This window comes from Bison bison, unplaced genomic scaffold, assembly GCF_000754665.1.
Source record: "Bison bison bison isolate TAMUID 2011002044 unplaced genomic scaffold, Bison_UMD1.0 scf7180017864352, whole genome shotgun sequence".
NCBI lineage: Eukaryota > Metazoa > Chordata > Mammalia > Artiodactyla > Bovidae > Bison > Bison bison.
Genome location: NW_011494924.1, coordinates 2,636,515 through 2,648,860, shown reverse-complemented (window position 1 = coordinate 2,648,860; position 12,346 = coordinate 2,636,515). Strand labels below are relative to the sequence as shown.

General features: G+C 47.3%; 1 protein-coding gene across 2 annotated transcripts in view; it reads right to left on the bottom strand.

The window, feature by feature from the left end:
- Positions 1–12,346, bottom strand: part of CNBD2 (cyclic nucleotide binding domain containing 2) — a 49,100-nt gene that overhangs the window by 33,186 nt on the left and 3,568 nt on the right. For both annotated transcript variants that reach the window (XM_010854922.1, XM_010854923.1), the window contains exons 3-4: positions 9,841–9,894; positions 2,961–3,124 (exon numbers count right to left, since the gene is read on the bottom strand). In XM_010854922.1, the coding sequence (XP_010853224.1) occupies positions 2,961–3,124; positions 9,841–9,894 (218 nt within the window). The remainder of the gene's footprint in view (positions 1–2,960; positions 3,125–9,840; positions 9,895–12,346) is intronic.

Sequence of the window (12,346 nt, the reverse complement as noted above, 5' to 3'; positions counted from 1 at the left end):
TTGGTTTAATTTATTTTTGGCTGTGCTAGGTCTTTGTGTCAGTGCCTGGACTTCTCCTTGCAGTGGCTTCTCTTTTTGTGGAGCATTCTCATTCTTGTGTGCTTCTCTGGAGCACTGGCTCAGTTGTGGCGTACGGGCTTAATTTTTCCACGGCCTGTGGAATCTTCCTGGACCAGGGATCCCACACAGAACAGAGACTGTGCACTGCATTAGCAGGCAGATTCCTAACCACTCAACCACCAGGGAAGTCCAGCCCTGATTTTACTTTAGGGGAAACACCTTTTCTTGATTCTCAGGCAATCAGAACATCACTGACCAATTGGTGATTCAAGTGAGGTCAATCTGGTTCAAAAAAAACTAATCCCAAGGCTCTGACTTAACTGGGAAGAGGTAACTCCTTTGTCCAATGGACTGAACTTGGACAGATGGAAGCCTGGAGCTGTGGCTGTCGTAGGGGCTGGCTACATGAAGTGGGAGTCTCAGCCAGAGACCTTCCTTTGCATTTGTATTTGCATAAGCTGCTTATGCAAATGAAGTGCCAAGAGATGGAGAGAGACAGACACAGACTGTGGGTCACTGGTGACACTAAGCCCCTGGATCCAGCTGAGCCTGAAGCTGGAGGACTATCCCAGGACTTTTCAGATATATGAGCCATCAACACATTTCCCTAGGCTGGATTTTCTGTCACTTTCTAGTGGAAGAATCCTATTTGATCTGCTAACCCCCAGTCTCAGAAATAACAAGCAACCAGCAGAGAGCTTTAATAATCATGACCTCCTGATGTTCACAAAAAACCTGGAGATTTCATATTATTGTCTTCATTTCCCCCATGGGAATTGTAGGCTCAGAAAGGTTAAGTGGCTTGCCTGAGGTCACACCAGGGCAGATGGGACATTAAATTCCAGAGCTTCTGGGCCTGTGCTTCTTTTTCTTTCTGTGACACCATTCTGCCTGCTATCAAATCTTACAGTTAAGACAGCAGTGATACCCTCTCTTCTCCCCTGGACTGGAGCAAAGAAGATGGTTCCCCCTGCCTGCAACGTCCTGTTTACAACTCCACCTGTCAAATCTACCTGCTCAAATGCTACCTTTTCTGTGAAACTCCCTTGGCCACGTCAGCTGGAAGGTTACCTCTCTTCTCTGGCTTTTATTATCTGTGAGATGGACCCTGCATTGGTAATGAAGGGTCCATTTAGTTAGTGGTGGTTATGCCCTAGACTGTGACCTCTATGAAGCTTCCTTCATAGAACACAAACCTATAGTGAGCTTGCTGCTACTGTTAAGTCACTTCAGTCGTGTCCGACTCTGTGCAATCCCATAGATGGCAGCCCACCAGGCTCCCCCGTCCCTGGGATTCTCCAGGCAAGAACACTGGAGTGGGTTACCATTTCCTTCTCCAGTGCATGAAAGTGAAAAGTGAAAGTGAAGTCACTCAGTCGTGACCGACTCTTAGCGACCTCACGGACTGCAGCCTACCAGGCTCCTCTGCCCATGGGATTTTCCAGGCAAGAGTACTAGAGTGGGGTGCCATTGCCTTAAGATTTTCAAGACAAGTCTTACCTCAAATATTCTACTAGGCTGCCCCCCTGAGGCCACTGAAATTTCCTGGAAATAATGTGGAAATACCACAAAAGCACCTCTTAGGCTTCTCTACAACAAGGGATTTACTCGGTCCTTTCTTTGTGTCATGGACCAACTGACAATCTGGTGAATGCTTCACAAAACAATGTTTTAAATGTATAAAAGAAAATATAGCAGAATTACAGTCAACAAAAATCTAAGTTTGTGATACAGCAATATATCTGCCTCTTTCTGCAAAACAAGAGCTAGCAACAGACCAATAACTACCATCTTTTCAAAGATGTGATAAATGTAAATTGGCTTTTGAGAAATCTGCAACATCTTAAATATGTGATAATATCTCTAAGTTCTTTTGGTTAAAAAAATTATATGGTGGTTTGTTACCTACATTCATGACTGAAGGAAATGATAAATTTAAGAGGGCAATGAAAAAAGATATAATATTTTTTCTCATCCAAGTTCACAGACCCTTTCCTAGTTGTTCCTACCTGGATGAAGTACCTCATCTGTGATCCCTTCTGGCTTTTAAGGTCTGAATTTGAGTCTCAGCTCTGCTACTTATTTAGGGGGTGAACTCAGATGAGTCATTCCCCTCACTTTGCCAACAAAGGTCCATCTAGTCAAACCTATAGTTTTCCCAGTTGGTGTGTGAGAGTTGGACTATAAAGAAAGCTGGCCACCAATGAATTGATGCTTTCATATTGTGGTGCTGGAGAAGACTCTTGAGAGTCCCGTGGACAATGAGGAGATCAAATAGATCAATCCTAAAGGAAATCAACCTTGAATATTCATTGGAAGGACTGATGCTGAAGCTCCAATACTTTGGCCACCTGATTCGAAGAGTCGACTCATTGGAAAAGGCCTTGATGCGGGGAAAGATTGAGGGCAGGAGGAGAAGGGGGTGACAGAGGATGAGATGGTTGGATAGCATCACCGACTCAACGGACATAAGTTTGAGCAAACTCTGGGTGGGAGATAGTGAAGACAGAGAAGCTTGGCATGCTTTAGTCCATGGGGTTGCAAAGAGACGGACACAACTAAGCCACTGAAAATCAACAACAACAAATTCCCCCAACCCACCCACAGCCTTAGTTTTCTCATCTGAAGACAGAGAGAATTGGACCATATCCTTTCTGAGGTTCTAACTAGATCCTCTCCAGACTCAGTGGCTCCTTAATTCTGAGCAGATTCTCAATAAACGGCTGAGATACAGCATGCTGTAGTCATATAACAGTGAGCATGAAGGTGAAATGGCAGACGGTTTCTCACAGCCGACACCCCACAGAGGGGCTGGTGGACCCAACGTGGCCTTCGCAGCCGGGCCCTTCTTGCATGGCCCAGCCCCAGCCCAGGGGCCAAGGGGTAAGCCCCTCACTGACCGTTCAAAGCGCATGACCTTGGCCAGGAGCAGCTGCAGGGGCTCCGAGTAGTTCCGATAACTGTCCAGAACCTGCAAGAGGTTGCAGAGCGACTGGATCTCATGCTCTGCCCTCCAAGCAGGCTGCTTCTGCGTGATCTGAATGGCCCTTGGAGGGAAGTGACCCTGGAGGGAGAGAGAGCCAAAGTGATGCAGAGGACCCAGCAGTTGTCCCCAGAGGCTGGTGGGCAACTCCCCACATTCCTGCCCCCAGCCTTTCCCACTCCTACACAACAGTGGCTAACACATGATGAGGCATCTTACACACACCATCTCGCTGCATCTTTGCCCAAAGAAGCGTGACGCGATTATTATCCCCATTTGACAGATGCAGACACTCAGGCAGGACTGTGACCTATAACCGCTACATGCCAAGGCCTGTTTCCCCAAATACTGACCAAGAACCGCTGCTGTTCACTGACCCCACCAGTCTGTAATGGGGCTCCCTGGGCCCATTCGACACATTCCACTCTTGGGTCAAGGGAGATGTCCCTTGCCTCAGCCTGTACCTCAGCAAGCCTCAGGAGCCTAAGGAACAAAGAGAACCTACAGAGACTCTCAGCTAACCCTCCTAAGCCAGGACTCATGGACCGAGAGCAGGCAGATCCAGGCATTCGCCCACCACTCCCACCTGCCAGGGAAACAGTGCGGTGATATTTGTTTGTATTTGGCTGCACTAGATCTTAGTTGTGATGTGTGGGGTCTATTAGTCGCGGCACGTGCAATCTAGTTTTCCCAACCAGGAATCGAACCCGGGCCCCGTGCAACAGGAGCAAGGAGTCTTAGCCACGGGTCCACCAGGGAAGTCCCAGGAGAAAATATGAACTCCTACCACAGCCTGGGGCCCCACGTGGTCTGACTCCCTACCTGCCGACTGCCCTCCACCCGTGCCTCCTGCCGCTCTCCTTTCTCTGGTCTCCACCCGTCTTTTGCCTGTGCCAGGCTCACTCCTCTCTCTCAGGCTTTGCTTGGACTGTTTCCTCTGCCTGGAATGTTCCTCCCCTGGATTTTCACAAGAATATGGCTGCCACTTCCTCCTCTATTCTGCTCTCAGCTCATATGGTGCCACATCCTCAGAGACTCCCTTCTGGATCATCTGAGCTAAAACAGCAGGGCCCCTCCCAGCACTCTGTAAGCTCAGAATCATTTTCTTCAAAGCATTTAATACTTTCTGAAATGATCTTACTCTTTTTTGTTAAAGTAAAAGAAAGTGAAAGTCGCTCAGTCATGTCCGACTCTTTGCAACCCCATGACTATATAGTCCATGGAATTCTCCAGGCCAGAATACTGGGGTGGGTAGCCTTTCCCTTCTCCAGGGGATCTTCCCAATCAGGGGATCAAACCCTGGTCTCCTGCATTGCAGGTGGATTCTTTACCAGCTGAGCCACAATGAAAGCCACCCCCACCTTTTTTTTTTCAACCTCATGGACTGGAGCCTGCCAGGCTCCTCTGTCCATGGAATTCTCCAGGCAAGAGTACTGGAGTGGGTTGCCATGCCTTTCTCCAGGGGATCGTCCCAACTCAGGGATCGAACGTGGGTCTCCTGCATTGCAGGCAGATTCTTTACTGTTTGAGTCACCCAGGAAGCCCCCTTTTTTGTTAAGGTATATATTATGTCATTTTCCCCACCCTAAACACACACACAAATCTTGAACTCCATTGTCCAATATGGTAGCCAACAGCCACATGTGGCTATTTAAACTAAATTAAATTTAAAAATTAGTCCCGGAATTCCCTGGTGGTCCAATGGTTAAGAATTCACCTTCCAATGCAGGGGACACGGGTTCAATTCCTGGTCCAGGAAGATTCCACATGCCCTGGAGCAACAAAGGCTGTGCACTCAACTATTGAGCCCACGCCCTCGAGTCTGTGCTCAGCAGCAAGAGAAGCCACTGCAGTGAGAAGCCCACGCATCGCAACTAGAGAGTAGTCCCCGCTTGACACAACTAGAGAAAGCCCAGGCAGAGCAACGAAGACCCAGTGCGGCCAATGAATGAATAAATAAAATTAGAATAAAAAAATTAGTCCCTCAGTCCCACTAGTGACAAGCTACATGTAGTCTCAATGGCTACATGAGTCTGCTGACTACTGTACTGGATAACGCAGACTACTAAACATTTCCATTGTCACTGAGAGTTTGATTGAACAAAGGTGTTCTAGAACATAAGCCCCAATATAAACACAATAAGGACTTCATGGTGGTCCAGTGGTTAACACTTCACCTTCCAACGAAGAGGGTACGGATTCAATCCCAGGTCAGAGAGCTAAGATCCCACTTGCCTCGTGGCCAAAAAACAAAAAAGACGCAAAAATATTGTAACAAATTCAACAAAGACTTTAAAAATGGTCCACGTGAAGAAAATCTTTTTAAAAAATAAACACAACAGCCGGCATCTTACATAACAGTAACTGTCTTGAAGCAAAAAGAAAGTGGGTCATGATGAGAATTCTGGTCATCACACCAGGAGCTCGGAAGCCGAGCACATCCACTCGGAAAGGTAGTGTAGCACAGTGGTTAAAAGCATACAGGCTTGGGTACCAGATGTTGGGTTTGAACTTGGTCCTGCTACTTCCCAGCCAGCTTTGTGTCCTGCACAAGTCTCTTCTCCCAGAGACCCAGTTTCCCTGTCTGATAATAACAGAAACTATATGGGCAAACCAGAGTTAATGTTGTCAAGGGCTTACAACATGCCTGATGCAGAGCAAGTGTTATGGAAATGTCACAGTTTCTTTTATGGTCCAAATCCAGTCCTTCTTACTGTCAATAACCCATTAAGACTTCTATTATAGGGTCTATTTATGGCAAAACACAGATGCCTTTGGCTTCTATGAATCAGGCTCACTTGGGGCCCTAATTCCTCCAGGAAATCCTTGTTACCACCCTCAATCCTTGAGACCCACTTCTGTGGATTCCTACAGATTGTTATTTAACTTTCTGAGTAAGTTCCATCACCTTAACTCCCATTAGCTGCTTAAGGGTAGGTGCGAATATTACAGTCATCCTTGTTCCTCGTATCCACTCGGGTGGGGCCGGGAGGAGTGGACTGGTTCCAGAACCCCTGTCAATACTAAAATCTGCTGTTGCTCAAGTCCCTCCCTTAATATGGTATAGTATCTGTATGTCCTCCTATATACTTTAAATCATTTCAAGATTACTTAAAATACCTAACGCAATGTAAACCCTACATAAATGTCATAAATACAATAAATAGTCACTGCCTGCAACTATTTATTCCAATTTTGCTTTTTGGAACTGTCTGGAATTCTCCTTTTCTGAATATTTTCTACCTATGGTGGGTTGGATCCGAGGATGTGGAACCTGCTACAGAATTACAGGGAGCTGACTGTATCCCCCGCCACAGACACAGACCGAGGCCGACCTAAGGAGCTCAAAAAAGTATCTGGAATGAAGAAAAGGAAGTACCACTCAAACACAGCCCCAACTGTTTCTCAAACACCATTTCTCAGCACCGTCAATTTCACTCACTGCAGGCCAGCCATTCCCTCACTGTGGTCCTCTAGCACAGCAGTCCCTAACCTTTTAGGCATCAGGGCCTGGTGTCGTGGAAGACATTTTTTTCACAGACCAGGTCAGGGGGATGGTTCAGGTGATAACGCGAGCGATGAGGACTGATGGGGAGTGGCAGCTGAAGCATCACTTGCTCGCCCACCACTCACCTCCTGTTGTGTGGCCCAGTTCCTAACAGGCCATGGATGGTAGCGGTCCACAACTCTGGGGTTGGGGACTCCTGCTCCAAAGTACAGGAAGGATAAAGGAAAATAAGAGGGGCCGTCCATAATCCTGGCACACAGAATGAGCCATTAACATGTGGCATTTGTGCGTGTGTGTACGTGTGCGCTCAGTCGTGTCTGACTCTTTACGACTCCATGGACTGTAGCCCCCCAGCCTCCTATGTCCATGGAATTTTCCAGCCAAGAATACTGGAGTGGTTGTCATTTCCTTCTCCAGGGGATCTTCCCGAGCCAGGGACCAAACTCACATCTCTTGCATCTTCTGAATTGGCAGGTGGATTCTTTCCCACTGTGCCACCTGGAATTCTTGCTTCCTGCCTTTTTCCTACGTATAAATAAAATTTTTGAAACTAACAAAATATAATGACTATTTTCCATTAAAAACCAGAACAATAGATAGTTAAAATCCTCTTGTACCATGTCACACCTAATCCAGACCTGCTCTCCACCACTGGAATTAATCATTTATATATGCTATTTTTTATTATATTTATTTTTGACTCTGCTGGCTCTTCACTGTTGCGAGTGGGTTTTCTCTAGTTGCAGTGAGCAGGGGCTACTCTCTAGGTGCAGTGCGCGGGCTTCTCATTAAAGCGGCTTTTATCATTAGGGAGCACGGGCTCGATAGTTGTGGCACACGGGCTTAGTTGTTCCGAGGCATGTGGGATCTTCCCAGATCAGGGATCGAACCCGTGTCTCCTGTATTGGCAGGCAGATTCTTTACCACTGAGCCACCTGGGAAGCCCTATGTATATTATTACAAACTTATACATGTGCCCACAGAGTACATATAGAATGATTTTGCTTTTATTTACACAAATATTAAGACTGCTGACATTGTTTATGCAACTTACCTTTTTTTTCACTCAAAACTATGTTTTAGAAATGTGCCTGTTGTTTCCAGCATCTCACAAATGGTATAATAAATGCGTCTGTGATTCTAAACCTTGATAATTCTTAAGATTTTTTTGAGAAGTTTAGTATTAGTAGAGTCCTAATATGGACTATACTCAAGTTTAGTTTTCAAGTGTTATCCTGAGAGACAGCTTATATATGTATAAATATGTGTATCAGCTTGATTGATACATAATTTATATATGATTCACCACTGAAAGTGTCCAGATCAATTTTTAGTGTATTCAGAGTGGTACAGATATCACTACAATGGATTTTAGAGCCTTTGAATCACCCTAACAAGAAACCCGGTACCCATTACCAGTCACTCAAAGGGCAGGTTGGATGGCATCACTGACTCAAAGGGCACGAGTTTGAGCTAGCTCTGGGAGATGGTGACGGACAGGGAGGCCTGGCGTGCTGCAGTCCGTGGGGTCGAAAAGAGTCGGACACGACTGAGCGACTGAAGAACAACAACAAAAGAGCAGGTTTTTTTTTAAAAAAAAAAAAGTGAGGTCGCTCAGTCGTGTCCGACTCTTTGCGACCCCATGGACTGCAGCCTACCAGGCTTTTCCATCCTTGGGATTCTCCAGGCAAGAGTACTGGAGTGGGTTATTCTCCATCTCCATGTTGGAGACAGAGCCAGAGAGGCCTTGCCTATAAGGTGGACTTACCCTCTGCGTCCTCCTCTCTCCTGCTGCTGCTATGCACAGAATTGCCCACATCTCTAGAGCTCTGTGGCCCTCAGAAAGACCCCTAGTTTCTCCCATCTGAAGGGCAAAACTTGGGTAACCTTTCATGGCCAGCGTCAGACACTGTCTGGTCTTGAAATCTGAAGAAACTCAGAATTTGGATGATTTACTGTGCTTCACACATAATGGGACATGAGAAACTGGATTATGCCCAGTGGAAGCAGGCAATAGAAGCCACACCTTGATTCCAAGGGAGGAGAGGGGAGCAGAGCGATCCAGGTGGCCCTGTACCTGTTAGAAAGCTCTGTGCTCCCTGCTCTTCCTGAGAGGAAAACCAGCGTGGCTGCTCCAGGCCATGGTTGAGTCAGGTCTATGGGGGTGAGAACTGCAGATCTTTCCTATAAATAGCGAAGCCCCTTTAAAGTTGATATTAAATTTCAAATTTTAATTTAATATCCAGGATTTGTTGGAGAGAAGCTGGGAACATAATAATGCTTGAAATTCGGAGAACAAATCGCACAGGCCAAGTCACACGATGCTGGGAAAGATGGAAGGCAGGAGGAGAAGGGGACAACAGAGGAGGAGATGGTCGGATGGCATCACCAACTCGATGGCCAGGAGTTTGAGCAAGCTCCAGGAGATGGTGACAGACAGGGAAGCGTGCTGCAGTCCACGGGGTCACAAAGTCGGACACAACTGAGCGACAGAACAACCGAACAACAACCACAAAGTCGCGTGAAGGCATTCCCTCCTCAGGTGGCCACCCAAGCCCAGGGTGAGGACAGACGTGCCCAGCACCTCTCAGAAAGTCTGGGGAGTTCACACACAGGTCAGGGCTTCTCCCGCCTCACTGGTTATTTCTCCTGTCTGCAACTCTCACATCCTCTGCTTCGCCTTCCACTCTTTCCCACTGGTCCAAGCGCAGGAGATCTCCCCCGCTGGTTCGGTTCAGCTATAAAGCAACAGTGTGGACTTCCCTGCTGGTCCAGTGGTTAAGAATCCACCTGCCAGTGAAGACAACATGGGTTCGACCCCTGGTCGAAGAGAAGATCTCAGATGCCAGGGAGCAACTAAGCCTGTGCACCGCAACCACAAGCCTACGTGCCCAGAGCCTGTGCTCTGCAACAAGAGGAGCCACCGCAATGAAAAGCCCACGCACTGCAGCCAGAGAAAAGTCCATGCACAGCCAAAAATCTAATTAAAAAGTAATAACAATAATAAAGTAAAATTTTAAAAATAATTAATAATAAAATAAATAAAGCAACAATGGGTTCAGGGTGGGGGGGGGGCTCACAGTCTTGGGATGCCAGAACTGAAAGGGACCACTGAGAGCAACTATTTCATGGGTGAGGAAGCTAAGTGGCTAGCTCGGGATGGCACACTGGGTTGGTAGCAGAACTTGATCTGAACCCAGTAGTCCTGACACCCAGCCCACAGCTTCTCTGAGACTATGAGGCAGAAAAAAAAAATTCCCAGCAGAAGGTCAGAGCTTTCTATACATACCGACTCTGCAACGAAGTCCATAGTATCAAATGTGATTCGGCCTTCTTTCTTCTTCTGGAAAAAAACAAAAACAAAAAAGGAGAGGAAGGAGAATCAGCCAGACTGCTTCTAGAATTTTGCATTGAGATCCTTCTGTGTAACTAGACCACCATGCAAGGCAGGCAGCCTTGAGAAATGCCCACCTCTGCTCAAAAGCCCAACTCTACACAAGACTTGGGACCAGAACTGACAATATGTTATTATGGAGGCAGAGAGAGAGAGAGAGCAGGGGTGGGGAGAGGGAAAGGAGGACAAAGAGAGGGTGGAGGGGAAGCCAAAAGAGGAAACAGAAGCAAAAGAGAAAGGGAGGGAAGTACAGTAAGTCCCCTACATTCCGAGAGCACCTTTGTAAGTCCAGTTTGTTCTAAGTCCAACAAACAGCCTGGAAACCCAACTAACACCATCAGCTGCATAGTACTGTACTGTAATAGGTATGTAATACTTTCCACACAAATAATGCCTAAAAAACAAACAAAAAAATACAGAAAACATTTTTAATCTGACAGTACAGTATCTTGAAAAGCACAGTAGTGCAGTGCAACAGCTGGCACAGAGGGGCTGGCATCGACTGAACAGGCAAGAAGAGTTACCTACTGGAGGAGGAAGAGGAGGTGGGAGATGGTAGAGCTGAAGGGTGTCAGCAGAAGGAGACAGAGGGCCAGCTGCAGTTTCACTCACATCTGACATTGATGGATGCACGTATGCACCTTTGAAAGTTCACAAATTGAAGGTTTCTTCGTAGGGAACTTACTGTATGGAAGGGGAAAGAATGAACAGAAAGAGGGATAAAACAGGAAGGAACAAATGAAGCCTATCTTCGCTAAGTGCCTATAGCAAGCCAGGCACGGCTTATTTTAGTCCATTTCATCATCAGGACAAAGCAGGTAGTACTGAGCAGCCCCGCTGGGGATTTGAAGTGGATGAAGGAAGTTGCCCAAGAATCACACAATGAAATGGTCCTGGCCTAAAGGATGGCCAGGGAGAAGAGGTGTAGGAGGTCTTAGGGATGAGCTAATCCAACCCTATTTCCTAACAGATGCAGGGAGGATGTGGAAAGAGTAGGGAAAGGGGCAGAGAAAGAGGGAAAATGCTATGATGGGGGAGAAGAAGGGAAAACAGGGACAAATAAGGCCCTGGCCACCATCCCGTGCTACACTAGGGAAAGTGGAAAGTGAAGTTGCTCAGTCATGTCTGACTCTGTATGACCCCATGGAATTCTCCAGGCCAGAATACTCAAGTAGGTAGCCTTTCCCTTCTCCAGGGGATCTTCCCAACCCAGAGATGGAACCCAGGTCTCCCGCATTGCAAGCAGATTCTTTACCAGCTGAGCCACACTAGGACCCTCATTCGTTTCTCTGAGCACACCTCACTCCTCCCCCAGAGCCCACTGGGATCCCTGTCTTCCTCCATTTATAGTTTGTGCATCCGTCTGGTGCTTCTCAGGGAGGCTGATGAAAGAAAGATATAGTATTCACAGAGGTCTGGACTCATATATTTCACTGAAAACTAGTCTATGGCTCTCTGCCTGACGCTACTCCCTAGCCCGCCGGGTTCCCTGCCCGGAAGCTGTATGACCCCCATAGGCTGGCCCATCCAGACAGGGCAACGTTGTTAAGTTTATCCTCGCACTCCCTTGATGACAAGCCTGTCATCTGGTCTTCAGCTTCCAGGTGCCCAGGCATCACCCCAAGTCTGGTAACCCAGAGACTCCTGGTCTCCAGGGCCCTTCCCTTCACCACCGTGTGACAGCCTGTACCAGAATGTCCTTCCTGAGGTTACGGTTCTCCTACTCTATCCCTTCTCATCTCAGGGTAGAATCTGGCTGCAGACTTGTTAGCAGCATAGCATAGCATCTTCAAAACATGTGAATTTCAATGTCTTTAGATGGGGCAAATCCTTCTCCTCCAGCTGCCCCCAGGTGCCTACTTCCTGCTACATCTTCAACTCAGCCACGGACACACAGTTACATTACCTGCTGTCCCCTTAGAGCCCAATCTAAGACACTTCCCTGTCCCCCATCACCACCCCCTGTGACCCCCTCATTGGCTGCTAGCCTTCAGAAACCATGCCGGGAAATACTTCGGAGGGAATCACCAGATGTAGTGGGGGAGGTGGGGCTGGGTCTAGTCACTTTTGGCAAACAGGATTCTGGGTAGGGTTTGTCCAGGAACTGGATGAGGAAACTTCAGAGCCCCGGATAGTAATGAACACACCTTTGGGGACCCAGAACAACTTAACAGAAAGGTGAACTTTTTTGAGCCAAAAAGGGCCTCAGGATCCACTGCTGGGATAAAATATCTGAAATTGAGACCTTCTAGAAAATCTAGAAAGCATGGTCACCAGGATGGCCCTGCAAATGTCTCCTTCTTGTCCAGGTGGAGGGACAGGACAGAAGGAAAGAAGGCAGACAAGATGAAGTTGGGAGGTACGTGGGAAATCCTGGCTCCATTGTGACTCCCAGGATTCT